The sequence below is a fragment of the Pantherophis guttatus genome, chromosome 3 (genome assembly GCF_059756535.1).
Source record: "Pantherophis guttatus breed Tessera chromosome 3, ASM5975653v1, whole genome shotgun sequence".
NCBI lineage: Eukaryota > Metazoa > Chordata > Lepidosauria > Squamata > Colubridae > Pantherophis > Pantherophis guttatus.
The window spans coordinates 97,204,482-97,223,869 of NC_142065.1; the positions used below are offsets into that span (position 1 = coordinate 97,204,482).

At 36.2% G+C, this 19,388-nt stretch overlaps 1 protein-coding gene across 1 annotated transcript; it reads right to left on the minus strand.

Moving 5' to 3' along the window:
• Positions 1-1,349: 1,349 nt before the first annotated feature.
• On the minus strand, positions 1,350-15,483 carry RGS13 (regulator of G protein signaling 13). Its single transcript, XM_034409596.2, has 5 exons — positions 15,277-15,483; positions 11,370-11,438; positions 8,045-8,106; positions 5,341-5,507; positions 1,350-4,003 (listed from the first exon to the last, which is right to left on the minus strand). Exons 2-5 carry the CDS (start codon positions 11,432-11,434, stop codon positions 3,794-3,796), a joined length of 504 nt encoding a protein of 167 aa, XP_034265487.1. The 5' UTR covers positions 11,435-11,438; positions 15,277-15,483; the 3' UTR covers positions 1,350-3,793.
• Positions 15,484-19,388: the final 3,905 nt, after the last annotated feature.

Here is a 19,388-nt window from a genome sequence, read left to right on the forward strand (position 1 = left end):
GGAAGGGACTTTGGATATTTTCTAGTCTAACTGCCTGCTCAGGGAGGAAATCCTATACCATTTCAAACAAATGGTTGTCCAATCTCTTCTTGAAAGTTCCAGTGTTGGAGCATCCACAATTTCAGGAATTTTTTCCTTAGTTGTAGGTTGGTTCTCTCCTTGATTACTTTACATCCATTGCTTCTTGGCCTGCCTTCAGGTGCTCTGGAAAATAGGTTGACCCCCCTCTTTTTTGTGGCAGCCCCTTAGGTATTAGAACACTGTTATCATTTCATCCCTAGTCCTTCTTTTTATTAAATTACCAAATTCCTACAACCATATTTCATATGTTTTAGCCTCCAGTCCCTTAATCATCTTTGTTGCTCTTGGCTACATTTTTTCTAGAGTGTGAACATCTTTTTTATATTGTGGTGGACAAAACTGGATGCAATATTCCAAGTGTGGTCTTACTAAGGCATCATAAAGTGGTATTAACACTTCATGTGATCTTGATTCTATCCAGTGGTGGGATTCAGCAGTTTGCACCACTTTGGGAGAACCGGTTATTAACTTTCTGAGCAGTTTGGCAAACTGGTTATTGGAAGAAATAATTAGGGCAGAGAACCGGTTGTTAAATTACTTAAATCTCACCACTGATTCTATCCCTCCATTAATGTAGTCTAGGACTGTGTCGGCTCTTTTGGCAGCTGCAGCACACTGCTGGTTCATATTTAAACGGTTGTCCTCTAGGACTCCAAGATCCCTCTAGCAGTAGGACTATATTATTCTGTGTCTATATCACTGTTCCATCAATCAATTGGAAAAATAAAGGCTGTGAGGAATAACAACCAAGGACCAAGGAAGTTTATTATTGCTATAATGTGCAATGGTCAATTGGAATAGATTTGCCTACCAACACGTGCAGTCTGCAAATCAGACAGCACTAGTTAAGTGGAGACAGGATTGCATTGCGTATTCTTATCCTCAAAACATGGTAAGAAAGCTTGAGCAAGCTGGTCATTTGGGTCAACCCACCCTCTTCTCCCTCTTATCCCATAGAGCAAATAACTAATGGATGCGCACAAATGGTATAAACTCGTTATTAAGAGATATCTTGCTTTACATGAATATATGTTTGGTGGCCCACTACTTTAAGCCCAGACAAGCATTATCTCATGCCTTCTCCCAATTTTTAAAAACCATGCAGCCCCTACTATTCCGCATAAGAGGTGATCAGAAGAGTAATCGTAGAAATTAACGTAAAGATAAACACATGAAAAACAACTTTAGGGCATCTCCAAGGGAGGCTGCAGCAGGCCTCACAAGCTGAGGGTTTTTTTTGCAGTGTCTGAACAATAAATAGAATGATATCATGAATTAAAACTTTTATTTCAAGGCAATAAAGTTAATTTATTAAAAAGTTTAATATCAGTCTTAGGATTCTCCACACAGTATTGCCATCGAGAGTCACTCATTTAATGGATAGAAAACAATGGTAGTTCAAATCTTGTTTACACAGAGTCCAATGAAAAGAATCAATGTATATTCTACTATCTTTTCTGTACAATATTAAGTTCTTATTGAACTCCGGTCTCTTACATTTTCAAAAAAAAGTCCTGCCATCCACCCCTAACCTAAGTACTGTGACTGTCAACTATTCTAGATAACGTATCAGTATAACATCTGATCATCTCATTCTATCATGTTGGAGATCAGGGCTGCACATTATTTCTTTGAGTCCTGTCAAGTTGTGATCCTAGAAGTGGGCATGGCCAGATTGAAAAGGAGATGGAAAAAGGTAGGCAGAATTCGTTAGTTTTGTTGTGCAATTGTTTAGTCACTTTGCAGCAGGGGTGAAATGTTCCCGGATCAGACCGGATTGCCCAGTTCGGTAGCAATCTTGGCCGGTGGTTCGGCAATCTGGTAGTGATGGTGGAGTGAAGCTCCGCCCACCCACGTGCCATTACTTCCTCATTATAACCAGTAAGTAATGTGCTTTTACCTTCTGCGCATGCACAGAAGGTTTTGCGCATGAGCAGAAGGTTTTGTGCATGTGCAGGTCTGCATGTGCATGTGACACGCGAACGAAGCGAGTGCGTGCGCTTCCGAACCAGTAAGGATAGTAAGTAGATTTCACCCCTGCTTTGCAGCCTGTCATTTCTTCAGAACTGTATTTTGTAACTGCTGATCTGAGTTTTTATAAGCTTCTGCTTGAGTTATCAGTGATAGAACGTAGCCACCTTGCCTTCTGTCAACCTCTCCAATCAATTTTGTTTATTTATTTAGTTTACATGGCTGCCCATCTCAGAATCTTGACATTGGGCAGCTAACAGCAATGGAAAACACCATAAAATAATAACAACAACAATAAATCACCAGTATTTGAGATAAAAACAACCTCAACAGATCAACAGGCGCTGCCAAGCATCTGGATCCTTAAGCTTAGGGACAAAACTCTGCCTCTAAGGCATTGTGAAAAGCCAGCAAAGTCAGATCCAGTATAATTATTGGAGAGATCATGTTCCAAAGGGTGGACCCCATGGCAGAGAAGGCTTTCTTTCTGGGGTCCACCAGATGGCACTTCCCCATGACTATACAGTATATATTAGCAATTTTATTAAATACATTCCCTAATACTGTAGAAAAACCTAGAGCATACATCTCCTACCAAACCTAATGGGATGGGTTAGGCATAATTGAGGAGAAATGGTCACTCAAATAAGATAATAAATAAAAGAATGTTATTGTTAATAAAATGTATTATTAATATGTTAATAATATCCAACTTTAATTGGATTGTTCATTTGCATTTTATTAAATATAAATATTGTAAGAAAAAATAATTTAAGTATCTTTCAAATGATCTCCCCTTTCACTTAAATTCACTCATTACTTATGTTCACTTACTTACTTATATTCATATTAACTTCACTGTTAACTTTCACTGTTTGTGTTCGATGTCTGCTTATTTCCTTTGAAAAACATAGGTTTGAATTACAACTACCTTTCTATATCAGTTAAGTTCTGAAGCACTTTAATTTGATATCCCTGTATTTCTAAACCACCCAATAACTACAGTTCTTTTAGGGGGTGGGGGTGAACAAAATTTCTAAAAATATACTATTTAAAACAAAAGTAAATTTTAAAAGGTAATGATACCAGCGTTATATAGATTTTTAATATAATACTATAAATATAGCTTGCCCTTAATATATTGTTACGGATTTACCTATACAGTACTCTATCTTGTTTGCTGTGGATTTTTCATCGTGTAGGGTGAATGCTAGCAGCAACTGTAGTCTTCCTTGAATTGTTTAAAAGAGGCTTAATAGCTTAATGGCTGGGTGACTGGCTGAATGTTGATAGAGTTTCTGGCTATTGATGCTGTAGCTTGCATAAGGCAGGAAGTGCCACAGAGCAGTGTTAGATCAAGAATTTGCTAAGACTTAGAAGTTCTGATCTGAGTACTTGGTTAATTCAACCACATCAGCCTCTAACACTGTGATGGTTCCATTATTCAGGCAATACTAAAGCTTTAGTTGATACCTTTGAATTTTACAGTTCCATTTTATATAAACGTTCCCATGCCAACTTAAAACAAGAAAGTAATCATCATGTCAAAATATTTATATTTTCTAAGTGCGTTCATTTAGTGCGTTCTTCTCTAAACTCAGGGACATGATTTTGAGTGCAACTCAGAGGGCATTAAATCGGGAAAGGTGTTGCTGGCTGGGAATGATGGGAATTGCAGTGTAATATATTACGAAAGTGCCCTGCTTGCTTTTATCTGATTTTGAAACTCAAAATAAAGCTCTCACTTTTCCTCTTTGAGACAGAATGTTGATTGTTGCTGGGCTGAAAGAGTGAAGATAAGGCTTTGGTAGATTTCTGAGCTAAGAAACCTGGGATATGAGTCTCTTTCCATATGCAGATAAACAATTTTCTGAGCCTCATCGAAACAACACTGAGTTGGTTCCTGAATCTTCAAGGTAATACCTTCTCTCACTGGACTGTCAATATTAATCTGAAAAACAAAAACAAACAAACAAACAAACAAACAAACAAACAAGGAAAGTAGTTTTTATTTTACTTTTTAAAGAATAGTCAGAAGCTAAGAGACTAGACAGAGTAAGATGCTGAAGAATGTAAAAAAAGACAAAAGTGGCATCAAGAAAGATGGAAATCTTGACAATGTCATAAAATTTATTTATCTGGGTATAGCTACTCAATTTGCAAATAACCTGGGTAACTTGTGTATGATTAAAAGCATAAAAACAGAGAAACCAATAGGAAAACACACAAAACACCACAATGCAGAATAACTGAAGCCAAATCAAATGTATTCCAATTAAAAAACACATCAAGATGGACTTAGAACTAAAGGTCAGGCCTACTGCTTTACCAAAGACCAACAAATATTAGAGGTAGTGTGATCTAGAAGCTATGATGCTGGCTAAAGTGACACAAATAGGTGTCATAGAAGATCACTGGGTGACTTGAAGCCAGTTATTCACAGCCCAAATTCGCTGACAAGTTTGTTGTTGTAAGAAAAAAATAAATTCTTACCATGGATACTATATTTATTTATTTATTTATTTATTTATTTATTTATTTTATTGGTTCAATTTATATGCCGCCCTTCTCCAGAGACTCAGGGCAGCTTACAATGCGTTAAGCAATAGCCTTCATACTTTTGTATATACCTGTTTAGTAGGGCTTTTGCCCCCCCCCCCAAGCGGTGTTCTTTTTTATACAAAGTCAGCTTATTGCCCCCACAATCTGGGTCCTCATTTTACCTACCTCGAAAGGATGGAAGGCTGAGTCAACCTTGAGTCTGGTGAGATTTGAACTTGCAGTAATTGCAGGCAGCTGGTGTTACTTAACAGCACTTTAGTCTGCTGTGCCACTAAGGCTCTATAGTATTTGATGCATCGTTAATTCATTGTACTTTTATTTGTAATGCATTTATTTATAAAGGTGGCCTTCTAGAGATATATCTCTTGCTAGCAGCCTACTTGTGTAGTCTTATGTTGAGATTTAATGAGGTATTCCTCATCTGTAAAGAAATAAAATTCTTATTCATCATACAAGCTATTGGTAAGTCCCAAAGGTGCTTTTTTTCAAGAGGCAGATGGATTTTCTGGTCCAGTTGCCTCTTGAAAAAAAAGCATCTTTGGGACAACCATGACCTGGATGACTGAGAATCTCCACAGACAAAAGCTATTGGTAAGGTTTCAATCTGTAATATAAATTGTCCACTTGGAGAAATTATTTAAAATGCTCAACATCTGTGAGAGCATTCACACAGTTCTTTGCAAAATGAGAAATTATATTGTATTCCTGCCCAATTTATTAATTTACCTCTTTTGGAGCCTGGGGTTGGATAAATTCCTTAAAAAGTTTCTGTGCCTCTGATATTCTTTTCCTCTGTGATAAAATCTTCTTATACTTTTCACAAGCCACCCAGAATTCCATGTTCTCATCACTATATTCAGTCTTCAGGTAGGACTTGTAGACGATTGGCCCATCTGAAAATAATACGTCAACCATTGATTTGCAAACTCTACTAAAAGTAATTATGGTAACAGTTATGTTTTATTCTCTGTATAAGATATGTTATGAAGAATCATTTTCTGAGGCGCTGAGATTATAACAGGAAGTGAAAATTACCTCAGCAGATAACTAGCTATTTTGTTTTCCCTTCCATTTACCATAATATATAGTTAAGGGTAACAGCGTTCTGTGCGCCTTTGGCATTTAGTCATGCTGGCCACATGACCACGGAGACATCTTCAGACAGCATTGGTTCTTTGGTTTTGAAATGGAGATGAGCACCGCCCCCTAGAGTTGGGAACAACTAGCACATATATGTGAGGGGAACCTTTACCTTTATAGTTAAGGGAATATTCAGGGGAATATTTTTCATTTTTCTTAGTATTCTCATTCTCAAGGACATGGCCAGTTATATAGATATATCTATATGTTTATCTATATGTCTACCTATATTGGCTTCTTATATTAGGCTTAATATATCTCTATCATCTCTATCTCTCAATCTCAATCTCTATTTATCTCTATATATCTCTGTCTCTATTTCTAATTATCTGGGTATCTGATGTATTGTTACTCCAAAATAAAATGTTTATTAATTTACTTGTATCCCACCTTTGTTATTTTACAATAACTCAAGATGGCAAACATATCCAACATACCTTCCTCTTTTTATTTTCCCTACAACAAGAACCCCGTGAGGTGAATTAGACTGAGAGACAGAGTGTGTCCCAAGGTCACCAAGCTGGTTTTCATGGGTATAGCAGGACTAAAACTCAGTCTCTCATTTTCTCCCTTGGTACCTTAGATCTTATTTGCATGCAAAACCTCCCCCCCCCAAAAAAACCCCTTCTGATTAGCAGTAACATCCACCATAGGTATTTTGACTTCAGCAGAGGAAATTCTTTTTAAAAAGAAATACCAGTCTGGAAAATCCAAAGAACGTAAGCAAATGAGCCAATGTGCCCAAAAGCAGGGCTGAGTAGTCTCTTATCCAGGGTAAGGAATAGAAAAAATAAGCAAAAGGTTGTGAATGTTATTTCTAAATATAGATCGTATTCTTGAAACATAGCCGTTGCTGAGCTTCTTTGTTATTGTTTCTTAAGTTCCTTCAATAAATATTGAAGAAGTTCTTGGATGCCTTTTGAGCTTGGCTAAGTGGTTTGGTCCTGTCTGTGAGATGAAGTCTGACACTGCCAATGGCTGTCAAGGGTCTCCCCAGCCTGTTTTTAGATAGAGAAGGAGTTAGAGAGCAGTAAAGAGTGTGAAAGTGAGGAAAGAGATAAATGCAGACTGAATGGGTAATAGAGTAGGTGATGGAGCATGGGGGAAACTGATTAGCACAGAGTGAGCAGGAGAGTGAGATGGAACGTGACAGAAGAACAAGTAAAAGAGAAATAATTGAGAGAGGATGCAAGTGATGGAGTGAAAGAGGGAGAGTGTAAGAGAGTTAATCATTGATTATCTGTGGGGTGGGTGGATGATCTAGTGCTTGATCCTTGTGATCAGTGGATATGTGGGGTCTTCTCAGTAAAGCAGAAAAGGCAGATATCCCCCACTCGTCCTGAAAATCACTCATCCTGAAAATCTAGTTCTGGCAGATGGTTCAACTGCTGGTATAGCCACTTGTTTAAGTTCACCTCATCTCACACAATGCATTATGGAGAGCAATCGGTGGATGTTTTTCAGAAAATTTGCATTTTGTTGAGTTTGAGAAATATACCGTGCATGGAGTGATCTAAATTCTTTAAAAGTCAGTGCAGATTTTTGTTAACTGATATTTTTTTTGAAGAGTTTGCAGTTTCTCTTTTTGACCTGGAAGAAATGATATTTGTTGTAACAGAATCATTTTCTGTGGGGAACACTTGCATTTTAGACAGATTGGGAATGATAGCATATTACAAAGTGAGAAGAGGAGTAATCTGAAATGTCCTTAGCAGACCTCCATCGGTAAGAATTCCCCAGTGAAAAATAATTACTTTAGGTTGCCATAAATCAGCTTGAAACTTCTGACACCCATTTGTCTGATCAGTTTCTACTTTATCTACTTACTAGTACTAGTTTCAACTTTATCTTCAGCCAAAACATAGGGGGGGGGAAGACATTTTGGGTCTTCCTCTCCTGCTTTACTGGGACCTTCCCAATCAGATTTGAAAAGATGGCTAAACTCACCATTCTAGGCATTTGTCAGAACTTGTCTCCCTGCCCAGTCCAACCCAACTTGCCACATTTTAAAGACAATGATTGGTGGATCATTGCCTGGGAAATCCACCAATTGATGCATTTTAATTTGCCCTGCAGGAAACTGTCAAGATAGCATTATTTCCCAATCTTGTTAATGAGGCAGAGTTGACATCAGTTATATAGAGGGAGAAGATTTATGTTGGTATACTTCATGCTGGAAGATGGCCTGCTGCATTGGCTATTTGAATATGTCCTATGCCATAAATGCCCTTTACTTATTCCCATTCCATTTTACTGTTCTGTTCTGATTAATAATCATGTATTTACTCACATTTAGTAGCCATAAGCTTTTCAAAAGACTGAGACCACTGAAGTACTTCTTCCAGGCTTATCCTTTGAGAAGCAAGGGCAGGGAGAGAAAACACAAAGTTAGAGCAGCCAATGACCACATTTTCACAACTAGCTTTAATAAAATCTAAGACTAGGGATATTGAAGATCTATCCTTGTGCTTTGCTGAGCATCCACAAATACTGCCTGAGTTTGTTTCCCGGTATTTTCAAGCTAAGGGGAGAGAAAAAAGCAATGCTACCTTTAATGAATATTTCCCATGGCAGAGAACACATCTGCATTTTCTGTATTTAGACAATTTAAATAATCACTTAAAATAATTACAATTGCTGTAATATTACTGCATGTGGGCCTGCTTATCAAGAAAAGATAGGGCAGCAAATCCAAGTTTCAGAAATCTGGATAAAAACTAGATGGCAACAAGCAGGTAGACAAAATTTTAATCTTTCTGCTCCTCAGAGATGAATCCATAAGGAAACAGTTTGTATGACTGGGTGCTTACATGATGGAACCTCCAGTTCCAGTATTAAGGCAGAACATTATTTGTATTTTGTTTTAGAAGTAGCCTTGAAAATCTTTTTATTCTTAAGGTACTATGTCTATGTATACTATGATTGAATGAATGAATGACATCATCAGTAAAAGTGGACATACTTAATAGAAAATAACTGCCACTGAACTTACTGCAACATTAGGACTTATTTTACTTAAGCCTCCTTTGTTCAGAATTTGAAATATTCATGTTTCAAATGCTCCGATGTAAGTACATCGTAATTTGTAGTGAAAATTGTACTTGCTTTTGAACTATGTATTTAGTCATTCTTGCTCAATGGGTGCAGTGGGAAATATACCAGTTGGCATATACTGTACCAAATATACCAATAAGCAACCTAATCAACATTTAAAAATAGACCCAGAGAGTTGATCGGCACCTGTTCCTAGGCAAGTAGGGTTGCAGACATTATATTCGAAATTATATTGTATTTAAAAATCAATAAAGTATTATTATAGAAAGAAATTACTGAAAGGAAGAGTAGTACAAAAATAACAAAATGTAGCAATTTAAGTTGTAATATTACATTATGTTACAAAGTACTATGAAGTAATCTATTTTTGTAATTATTGAAATGGATAGGTCACTATGGATTCCCACTGTTGGGAAGTGAAGTAACTGATTTTCTGGCATTAAAGAAATGGAAGAGATTAGCTCTCTTAGACTACCATGTGCTGGGATACAAAATAGAAGCATCTGTTTTCATCTGCTCCTTTGGCCTCTTATCACCTCCCAAACACTCACAAAAACAACTTCATTATTTTGAACTTTAGTAGTAATCCATTCTTGATTAAAAGTAAAATTGGCTTCCGAATGTTGAGGCCAAATAAAAGATTCATAAACCAGTTTGGCTGTTTGTAGGGTTTTATAGGCTTGCTAATTTATAATCTTTTTCACTATTTTTATTGGACAACATGAATAAGATATGTATGCACATATGTCTATGTATTATGCTTGTAGTACTCCTCTCCGATAATCATTTATTAACAATCAAATGAGGAAATCTTTGGTGACAACGTAATCTGGGTTATGTTTGTTTAGCACCCAGACACCCTATTTAGGACCATCAAAATGGCAATAAAAGGTGTGCAGCTTTTTAATTGTCCAGAACTCATCAGGCAAAACATTAACCAAAGAGAAAAAATAGGGGAGAAGAAAGTGTAAACTGTTAGGTCAACTGGTTCAAGTCATATGGTTTATAGTACAAAGTCCCAGGGATTCCTATATTTATCATATGACTAAAATACTCCTCTCCCCACACAAAACAACAGATGGCCTTTGTGGTTTACAGCTGGTAGGGGAATAATTATTTTCATTATTCTTAAATTTCCAATCTAGATTATACTAATAAGAAAAACAAATGTCTGCATTTTTAAAATTCCACCTTAGACTATATTTTGAACTACTGAGCAGTGTCAGCAGGGCAGATAAAAGAAAGCATTGCAGTCACAACTGTACAGTCAAAACCCTACCTCATTTGTGTGTGTGAGTAGTAGTAATAGTAGTTGTAGTAGTAGTAGAAGAAATGGTATCCTATTTGCTTAATGGAACTTTCCTTCCCTATATACCCAGTTTCTCCCCAAATCTATTGAACTCCCACATCCCAAAGCAAATTAAAGTGAAAGCATAGAGTCACGGTTGAATGGGGTTGAAGTAATTTATGGAGAGATTCCATTCTATCAATGGACATACACAACTAGATTCAACTTGAATATCAGCAGCCCTTTCATAACTGCTGGGTGTATGTCACTGAATTCTCTGACTGAGACAACAGATCCTCAGCTAACAATGAACTCAGCCTTCTTTCATCAACTGCTTTTTATTTGGCATCTCTAGGATTACTCCAAAAGAATATCCAAATACTGTAGCTCCATGCCTAACTGATTGTAGTTTTACCCTGCCCGTGGTCTGGAACAGAAAAGATATAAGCAATACGTTAATTAGAACTATTGATCAGAGCTATGAGCCCCTGAGAGACTTATTTGACCAGGAGACTGAAGATTCCCCATGCTACTCCATTTATGGGGTTTCTATTCTCAAAAGATTTAGGCTTTATTCATACTTATATATATATACGCCTTTTTCTATTCTTCAATGAAGATTGTTAGACTGAGAAAATATTCAAAGTCAACAATGAGCTTCATGGCTAAAAGATTTGGTCCTAACTCTCTTTTGTTCTAGCTGTTGTAATCACCACACCATCCTGGCCAGTGGTGGAATTCAATTTTTTTTTACTACCACTTCTGTGGGCGTAGCTTGGTGGGTGTGGCAAGGGAAGGATACTGCAAAATCCCCATTCTGTCCCCACTCCTGGGGGAAGGATATTGCAAAATCTCCTTCCCTAATCCCACTCTGGAGCCAGCCAGAGTTGGTATTTGCTGGTTCTCCAAACTACTCAAAATTTCCTCTACTGGTTCTCCAGAACCTATCAGAACCTGCTGAATAGCACCCCTGATCCTGGCTCTCTGCAAGGGAAACTTTCTATTTTATCAATGACATTTATTTACATTTTCTCTATTTAAAGCAAAAAAGAGCTACTTACCTCTAAACCACACTTTGAATTTTGAATGGACCCCCATATAGGATTTAACCCAAAGTTTCCTCCTTCTATTGTTATCTCTTCCAACATTGTATATAAATGGAGGTAGGATAAGTAACATGTAAAACTCACTCTCAAAAAACGGAAAATTCCTGGTTTCTTCCTTTACCCTTTGTTCTGTAAATAAGACTTCTTGTAGATTGGTTTGTACTTACTTGGAAATGATTCTGTTTGTGCCATCTCTGAACAAACTGCAAAGCCAACAGACACTGCGATTCATAATCCTGGATGAAGAAAACAAATATATTTAAGCATTCTGTTCAAGGGATATTGGTAAGATGCAGGAAAGATCATAATGCTTATGTATTGATGTGATTTTAGGTCACCTTCCAGACAAAACAAAGTAGTTTTCATCTTATCCAGGCTTACCTTGAGCTCAGTACATATGAGGTTGAGTTAATATGCTGATTATTAGCTATCTTTCAATTCTTGCAAGATTATACCCTTTTTCCTTTGTTTTCCCATATGCCTGGGTCAGTTTCCCAGAATATCTTTATAATGAAAGCTTTCTAAATTCCTCATAACCTCTCTGTTCCTTGAAGCCACAGCCTCAAATTTCAAATATCCACATATAACTGCACCCAAGTTGAAGATCTAGCATGTCTCTATCTAACATACATCAATTTTCCTCTTTTTCTTTTGTTTTTCACAGCTTAATTTTAGATTGTAAATTCCCTGATGCCAGTTCACTTTTAGTGCATCTGCATCATGGAACACCTTGCATATTGGTGACATCATTATCCACAAAGTATCTTTTCTTATTGTGTTGCACTCCTGTGCCCATATTTCTGGTAATTAAGATGTGCTAAATATAATAGAACTTTTGGAAATACACTGATGAGGATTGTTCTTTTTCTTTGTGGAAAAGCAATTCAAGGGAAAAGCAGCATCTTTGCTGCCCCTGTGTGGATTCCTCTGACAATGCTTTCCTATGTCCTCTGATAATGTTTACTACAAACACATACAGTCAGAGGATCTATGCCATGTGACTAAGCTGAGGTGTGAAGAACTAATATACAGCAGTCAGTTATCTGCCCTTTAAATGTGATTGGGTATACAGCTGTTGTATCCATCTGTGGTTTCTAGATTATTGGAAATGTACTCCTTAAACCAAAATGTTTTATTTCCAGAACTAGTTTTATGATTAACTAATCATAAAACAGTAGAATAGCTGCAACTGGGTGTTCTGAAAGAGAGCAAATTTTCAGTTATTTAACTCACTATTATACATTTATGAAGAAGGAGAAGAGAGCAATAGTGGCACATATCTGTAGCTCAGATGAGAGTGGAGGTTCGTTCTCCAAGCTTGTGGGTTGGTTTCTGAATGTTTTGTTACCAGGCTAGATAACAACTTCAGGAGAAGAGATTATGAAATGGTTTACTTCATACCAAAATAAATTGCTTGGCATTGAGATTCTGTTTTTTTGACTTGGCTGTTAATGGAAGTCAATTGTTACCTGATGTCAGACTTCAAACTGAAACAGGCACATCAAGATTTCAGGAAAGTGGTTAACTACTATGATCTTTCCTTTACTATCAGCAAATTCATAAACGAATTAAATACACATAGACTATTTATCCTGAAAGTCCAGAACCCTGGAATGCACCGTTCAGGGCTTCTAACCATACTCAATAACCATGTTTGTATATTTGCTTGTTTGTTTTTATTTGACATAAATGCAGTAGCTTTCATTGAATCTAAGATGAGACGTTTTTCAGTCTAACAGATATCTTCATGAACCCTTCCTCTCAGTTCCTCAAAAATGAGCCACAAGCTTTACAAAGTTGTGAAGCAATCAGCCAGAGTCTGTTAAACAAAAGACTGCTTTATGCTTTTTGACAAGTATAACGTCTCTTAATAAAATCATCTGCTTTTTTTCAAATCATTTTTAAAAGGTTTACCTGCTTTTGCAAAATTCAACATTCAGCAAGGCAGAATTCCCTAATTATAAGTCTTGGCCTTTGGTGAGGTCGCAAGCAAGTTAATGGTGAGTCACAACTATGTATGTGATTTAAATTTTGATGATGCTTGTGCACACAAAGCAGAAGTACTATCAAATCTTCCTGTTTTCGCTGGACAAACCTTGCATACAAAATAAACTGTAAAATGTCAGCACTTGAATACTGAGCATAAACCATCCATCACTCACAACAGCAGTTGACTTCTCACATGACATTTTTAGTCTTTGAGGGTGTCCATTGAAGTGTGTGTACAGTTGTTAGTGAAGTTCTATATTTTTACACACTATTGTTCATTTCTAGACTTCCAAGGGAAGAAACATTTCTGTTACCTGGTATGAAAAAGGCTAAAGATGATCTATTTACTAATAGTGCTGAGAAAATAAATTTAAGTCAAGAAAGTATGAATATGGTCCATATTTTAGTAAGTAATATAGTCATATCTTTCCTAGCACGAATAGAATCAATTTTATTTATGGGGGGAGGGGTGTTATACAAATTCATTTATTATTGGATTGAGGATGAAAATTTTGAAAATCCCTGCCATAAGGATTGGATTAATTCAACTATAGTTCTATCTGCATTGAGGATTTATCCTGACTGTCAATAGGGAGTATCAAAAACCTATTACACTTGTACATAAGTTTTTCTTAAAACTGAAATACTTCTTCCATGCATTTTGAATTCTTATATTCACTAAAAGATTTACTTTTAGAATGTATAAACTTGGAAACCAAAAAACCCCACCCATTGAGAAGCCTTTCTTTCTTTCTTTCTTTCTTTCTTTCTTTCTTTCTTTCTTTCTTTCTTTCTTTCTTTCTTTCTTTCTTTCTTTCTTTCTTTCTTTCCCTGCTTCCTTGATGAAAGAGAAAAATGGAGAAGCTAATTCATGCAGAAATGCAGCAAAATTGATTTCACGAAAGAAGGTAATTGGTGCATCTTATTCCAAGCACACCTATGGAAGAAATGCAGCACTATGTCCTACATGTCCTACAAATGCAGCACATTTTTCTTGGAAGAAGACCCAGCCAAAGCAATGCAGCGTGCATTTATTTGTAAATTACTGTGGCTTATATATTACACTGTTTACAAAATCCCTGAGTGGTTAATAAATAACAGCATCAGCACTGAAATGTGAAAACTCATTGACATGATCAAGGCCCTGATGTGCTATCTTTCAGGTGATTTGATCTGGTAAATGAGTTTTTCCATGAAGACAAGATTGTTGAGTCTTCCACATTGTCAATGACTCGTCCAATGATTGTGAAATGTTAAAATTGAGTTGTAATAAGTAGATATACTGCATAGTAGATATGAATGAACAAACCTAGTTCCTTTTTTAAAAATGGTGAAAGCAAATGGATAAAGCTGTTATTAAACTTACTTTAAACTTGCTCTTTGTTCAAAAATGTTTTGACCACAGGGCACTTCAATTATAGGCACAAATAAGACGCATGCCTTCAATATATTTCTCTCTCCCATCTATCAAAAATATTAAACTTGGACTATCTTATATATTTTAGTTTCAGAAATATAATATCTTAATATTGCAAGGCCTTAATTTTTCACCTTTACCAAGTTTGCATTATACAATTTACACAGTAGTGGACTTATTTTAGTTGCAGGTATTCCATTGTAACTATATGTATCTTAATCACAGTTTTTTTCTAATCTGGGAAAGCGTATGAAGAAATTGTTTAGAACATGGCTCATATCCACTGATTCAGAGTTAATAGCTAAGAATTAAGAAATTAAATGATAGACACTCATTAATTACCCTTAATAGTTGTTGAACATAAATTATTTCCCAAAAGTCTGAACTAATGGTATCCCCATCCCTTCTGCCTCTCGTCAACCCACTCATTCTTGTATAACAGGCAACAGAAATTCACCTCTTTGGCAGAATTAGGGTAATAGGTTTCTGGGTGTTTTTATTAGAAGCACAAACATGTGATGCTACATGAAACAATAAAATATTTCAAACTGAGGAGATCCTATTAAAATGATGCTGTACTTACTCTTCTAGACTCTTTTATCCTGAAATAATACAGTAGCTGTTTTTAAAATCCCTGGCAGTTAGGTATAGACTAGTTGCTTACTTACCACAATGTCCTCCAAGTTTTTGAGGAGGGTTTTATTGTGATGGTTGAGGAAATTATTTGCTTCTGTTTAAAATCAGAAGTATGCCACAATCTGACCACGTTTGGTAGTTTTTGATTTGCAGAGGATACAGCATTGGGTATCTGCTTCTGAAAAAGAACAAGGTCTCATATTAATGCGTCCTTCTTGGTGTTACTGAAAGCAATAAGTGCTTCCCTTCTGCTTTAGGGAGTTGTCATCTTCATGTGTTTACATTTAAACGTTGCTTGTGGTTAGTGGGAAGTTCTTTTTATTTAAAAAAAAAATTGAAAGAAAGTTCCACCAGTCTTCAGAGATCCATTGATAAGAGGATGTTTGTTCTGTCAGTTGTAGAATATCTTTACTGATTGACTAAAGCCACATTATTATTATTAGTTTGGAAAAAGTTATGAACAATGACTGCGATCAACAGATAAGGCTGTCATTTTGTGACTAAAAGTTTCCAGTCCCTTATCAAGTGACGCTTCTCTTCTTCAACTACCAACCCTCATCTGAAAAGTGATGAGAAATTAGATATAGATCAAAACCACCTCCTTTCTATAATGAAATAGCCATAACATATGATCAATTATTAAAATATGTTTTTGGTGAAGTCCTTTTCTTTGCAGATATTCTGCTCTGAGTTAAGTCACTGCATCTTGGAATGGAGGTTTTGGCTGAATCTGATGTATAGTATACTTAAATGTTGGTTGCTAGGGAACAGTGGAAAAGGGCTATGACTCTTGAATCCTGCTTGTGAGTTTCCAGGATGCAGTATGTCTTAGGGACAGACAGTCAAATGCCTTTGAATATTTCCAGAATGGTTTACTACTTATGGTGCTAGCAGAAACTCTTAGGAGTTCAGAATTAAATTTCCTTATCCATTTTCTGAAGCTATAGAGAAGAAAGGAATGTAGCAATGTGTGTTTTACTAATGCAATGAAAATATACCACTGTGCGTATTTTTATTTGCATGCAATTTGCATGTAGATTGAAAGCTGTCTGCTCTGATATATCAATCATAATAAAAGTCTCTCTTCTGGGAATCCCTATCAAATACAGTGAAGTAGATTTTGGGTAGTCACATATTGCAGAAAAGAAGAGAAAAAGGTTACAGCATAAAATTATATGTATGCTAATTATAAATGTAACATCAGTAGAAATATTATATATGGGTAATAATAATATAAATAAAACTAGAGTGGGGAAAGCTTTGGCAATGTGATCTGGGATCTGTGCAATTTCTCATTCAGCTATCCAGCAACCAACTGTTGATCTATAGACTCCTGCTTTCCTACTTTTGACTCTGTATTTTTGAATCAGGCATACATTACAAGCTCTTTTATTAGGATTGCCTTCAGGAAAGCAGTTCAAATAGATATTGTTTTCTGCAAAGTAGGATTCACAGATTAGCTGGGAAGAGAACCCAGCTGCGCTGAAATGTTTTTGCAACATTGCTCTAGAATACTTTCTCTGGAGCCACATTGCCTGAAATCATCAGGAAATGAGCTTAATTTGAAAGGACCAAATCTTCATACAATGCTAACTAGTAACATCCAACACACTTTCCCCAAGGCTTTGTATATCTGATGGAACAGCTTTTTAGATTTCTGTTGCTTTATCTTTGTTGTCTTATTATCATTGTTTTTAGTGTCTCTATTTAGGTTAAGGCTGTTTGTGACCCTTGAAATTGGTTTTTTTTTTGGGGGGTGGGGAGTGTTGGTGTTGGGTAGTGGTGGTACCCAACCTAAAGCATGCAAACAAGCAGGCAGTAAAATTTAAACGTGGTTAATTAAGGTGAAATATTTGGTGAGGTAAATATTTTTCTTGCAAACTTCTTAGGTTTTATATTTTTTTAAAAATAAACCCCAGCTTGCCTCACTCCTTTCTGGGCTGCTGCTGATTCTTTGCCAATATTTCCTCCTTTTAAATCTTTCTTCCTCTTATTACACATAGATGACTTCCTCCCAGCAAAGAGCAAATGGGCTGATGTTTCATAGCTCCAAAAGCATTCATGTTTCACTGCAAGAGCTGATGTTGGATGAACTGAAACAATTTTAATGAATGAAGAAAGTTGCTTTCTTTGTTTTTGTTTATAAACGCTATAAGCATTTTAATCTACTACTGGCAGTATGAAGGTCCAAAGCCATTCTCTAAGCTTTCTCCAGCCCTAGTTTTCCTGCTTTCCCTCTTCTTCTTCTTCCTCCTCCTCCTCCTCCTCCTCCTCCTCCTCCTCCTCCTCCTCCTCCTCCTCCTCCTCCTCCTCGTCCACCACCACCACCACCACCACCATCACCACTTCCTTCTCTTCCCCATTAAAAACTCCAAAGTGGGGGGAAAAGTTATAAATGCTTGTCATTCTTACTTCAAGCTCCTTTTTAATTGTTTGAGAGCTCCAGGGACAGAATGATCATTCGAATCATTTCACCCCACATACTTTGGAGTATTTTTTTTTTCTTTTCCTCTTGTTTGTCCACTAAAGTAAGTAGTCCAGCAATTAGGATTGGGTAGGGGAAATCTGGAGCAAGATTTAAAAATTTTAATTTTAGAATGTAGGGAGATGGTGGAAATTTTTACCAAGGTTGAATAAATAGGAAAATAAATTTAGTTTCTCTGTCCTGAAGTGAAATGCTGCCTCTTCAGGTTCACCTATCTAAAATTAGCAATAGGATAAAAATACCCATAAAACCTCACAGAATTATATATTTTTTTCTATCACTAGGGGGAGTTTTTCCTGGATTTTTTTTTTTTTTAGAGATGGAAGAATTAACTCTCAAAAGGGGTTAATCCTGACAGTTTATGTGCATCAAAGTGTGCATTTAAATACCTGAACATTTTTACATCCCACAACACCAGCTATCGGTATATAAAAATGTTTAACTACCAAAATGTTTAATTACCTATTGTGAGACACTTTAAAATGCACAAGCAGATTAAAGCAAACAGAACGGAATGGGACTGAACTACTATATAAATAAAATCATATAAAAATGATATGGAACAGAAAATATTTATCTGGCATGATTTAAACCTGAATCCAAAAGCTTGATATATCAGACTATAGCAAACAATTGTTCATATGAGTTTGGTTCAATGACTAGCTTAAACCTAAGAAATATAATGAAATAATGAAAGAGGAATATACAGAAATGTACATTTGGCTGCATTCAAAGGGTCTTAATGGCTCACCCCATGGGAACTTAAATTCATGGTATGTGTTCATCTTGAATTCATCTTGATGTGATCTGAGCTTGGATGTTATCTATCCTGCTAATGAAATATCTTCAGGAAAACAACTAAGTTCAGAGAACACCATGAACTCAACAGCTCATCTCTGAACTACATTTAAATTATTGAAACATGAATTCATGAAAACTACCCAAGGCCTGATATTTTTGTTGTCTCTCCTCAAATGTTTTCCCCTTAATTTGTTACTTGCAAGTTCATGTTCTGGCCTTTTGTGGCTTAACCTCATTTAAAATGGAATGTGATGAAGACTTAACCCTGTTCTGTCTTCACCAGAAATACTCAGAACACCAATTTGATCAGATTTTAAACAATGGTTTAACTGTGTGCACAGTTTTCTGCAAATTAGACTTCCTCCATTTTTTGGGAAATCATCTCTTTCTGTAGTTTTGATATAACTGAAACATTTTTACTGGATTCTATTCTTTCCTTTGCAATGAATGAAAAAATATGGCTAATGCCTGAGGTCAGTAAAACTTAACTAAGGATGGGTGAGAGATATCATGGGAAAAGATCTGTGTCCTCAGTGTAAGGATTTCCTTCCCTGATTTTAGATTGCACTCATAATTTCCTTATTAATTCCCATGTGACTGAATGGAACAGATTGCTCTGTTAGTATATGATAGGGATGGATAGAGGATATGATCTCTATCTGCTTGAAGTAATTTGGAAAAATCATCTGAATGTTTGCATTTATTAATCAAGTAGATAAACTAGCAATACAATAGGTAAACTAGCAATATACAAATTTTATATTTTCCCTATGTCCATCTGTCCTCATGCCACCATCAACCTTGCTGTTTCATATCCTTCCTGCTCTGCTTTTGGTTGTCTCTGTGCATGGGGAATTT

What these genes read in the sequence shown, in the direction of transcription:
- RGS13 (XM_034409596.2), bottom strand. Translation starts at nt 11,434, where the DNA reads ATGAATCGCAGTGTCTGTTGGCTTTGCAGTTTGTTCAGAGATGGCACA. An exon ending in ACAAACAGAATCATTTCCAA is followed by an intron (nt 8,107 to 11,369) that starts GTAAGTACAAAC and finishes TGCTTCTCAAAG; the next exon opens with GATAAGCCTGGAAGAAGTAC. An exon ending in AAAGCTTATGGCTACTAAAT is followed by an intron (nt 5,508 to 8,044) that starts GTGAGTAAATAC and finishes TATTATTTTCAG; the next exon opens with ATGGGCCAATCGTCTACAAG.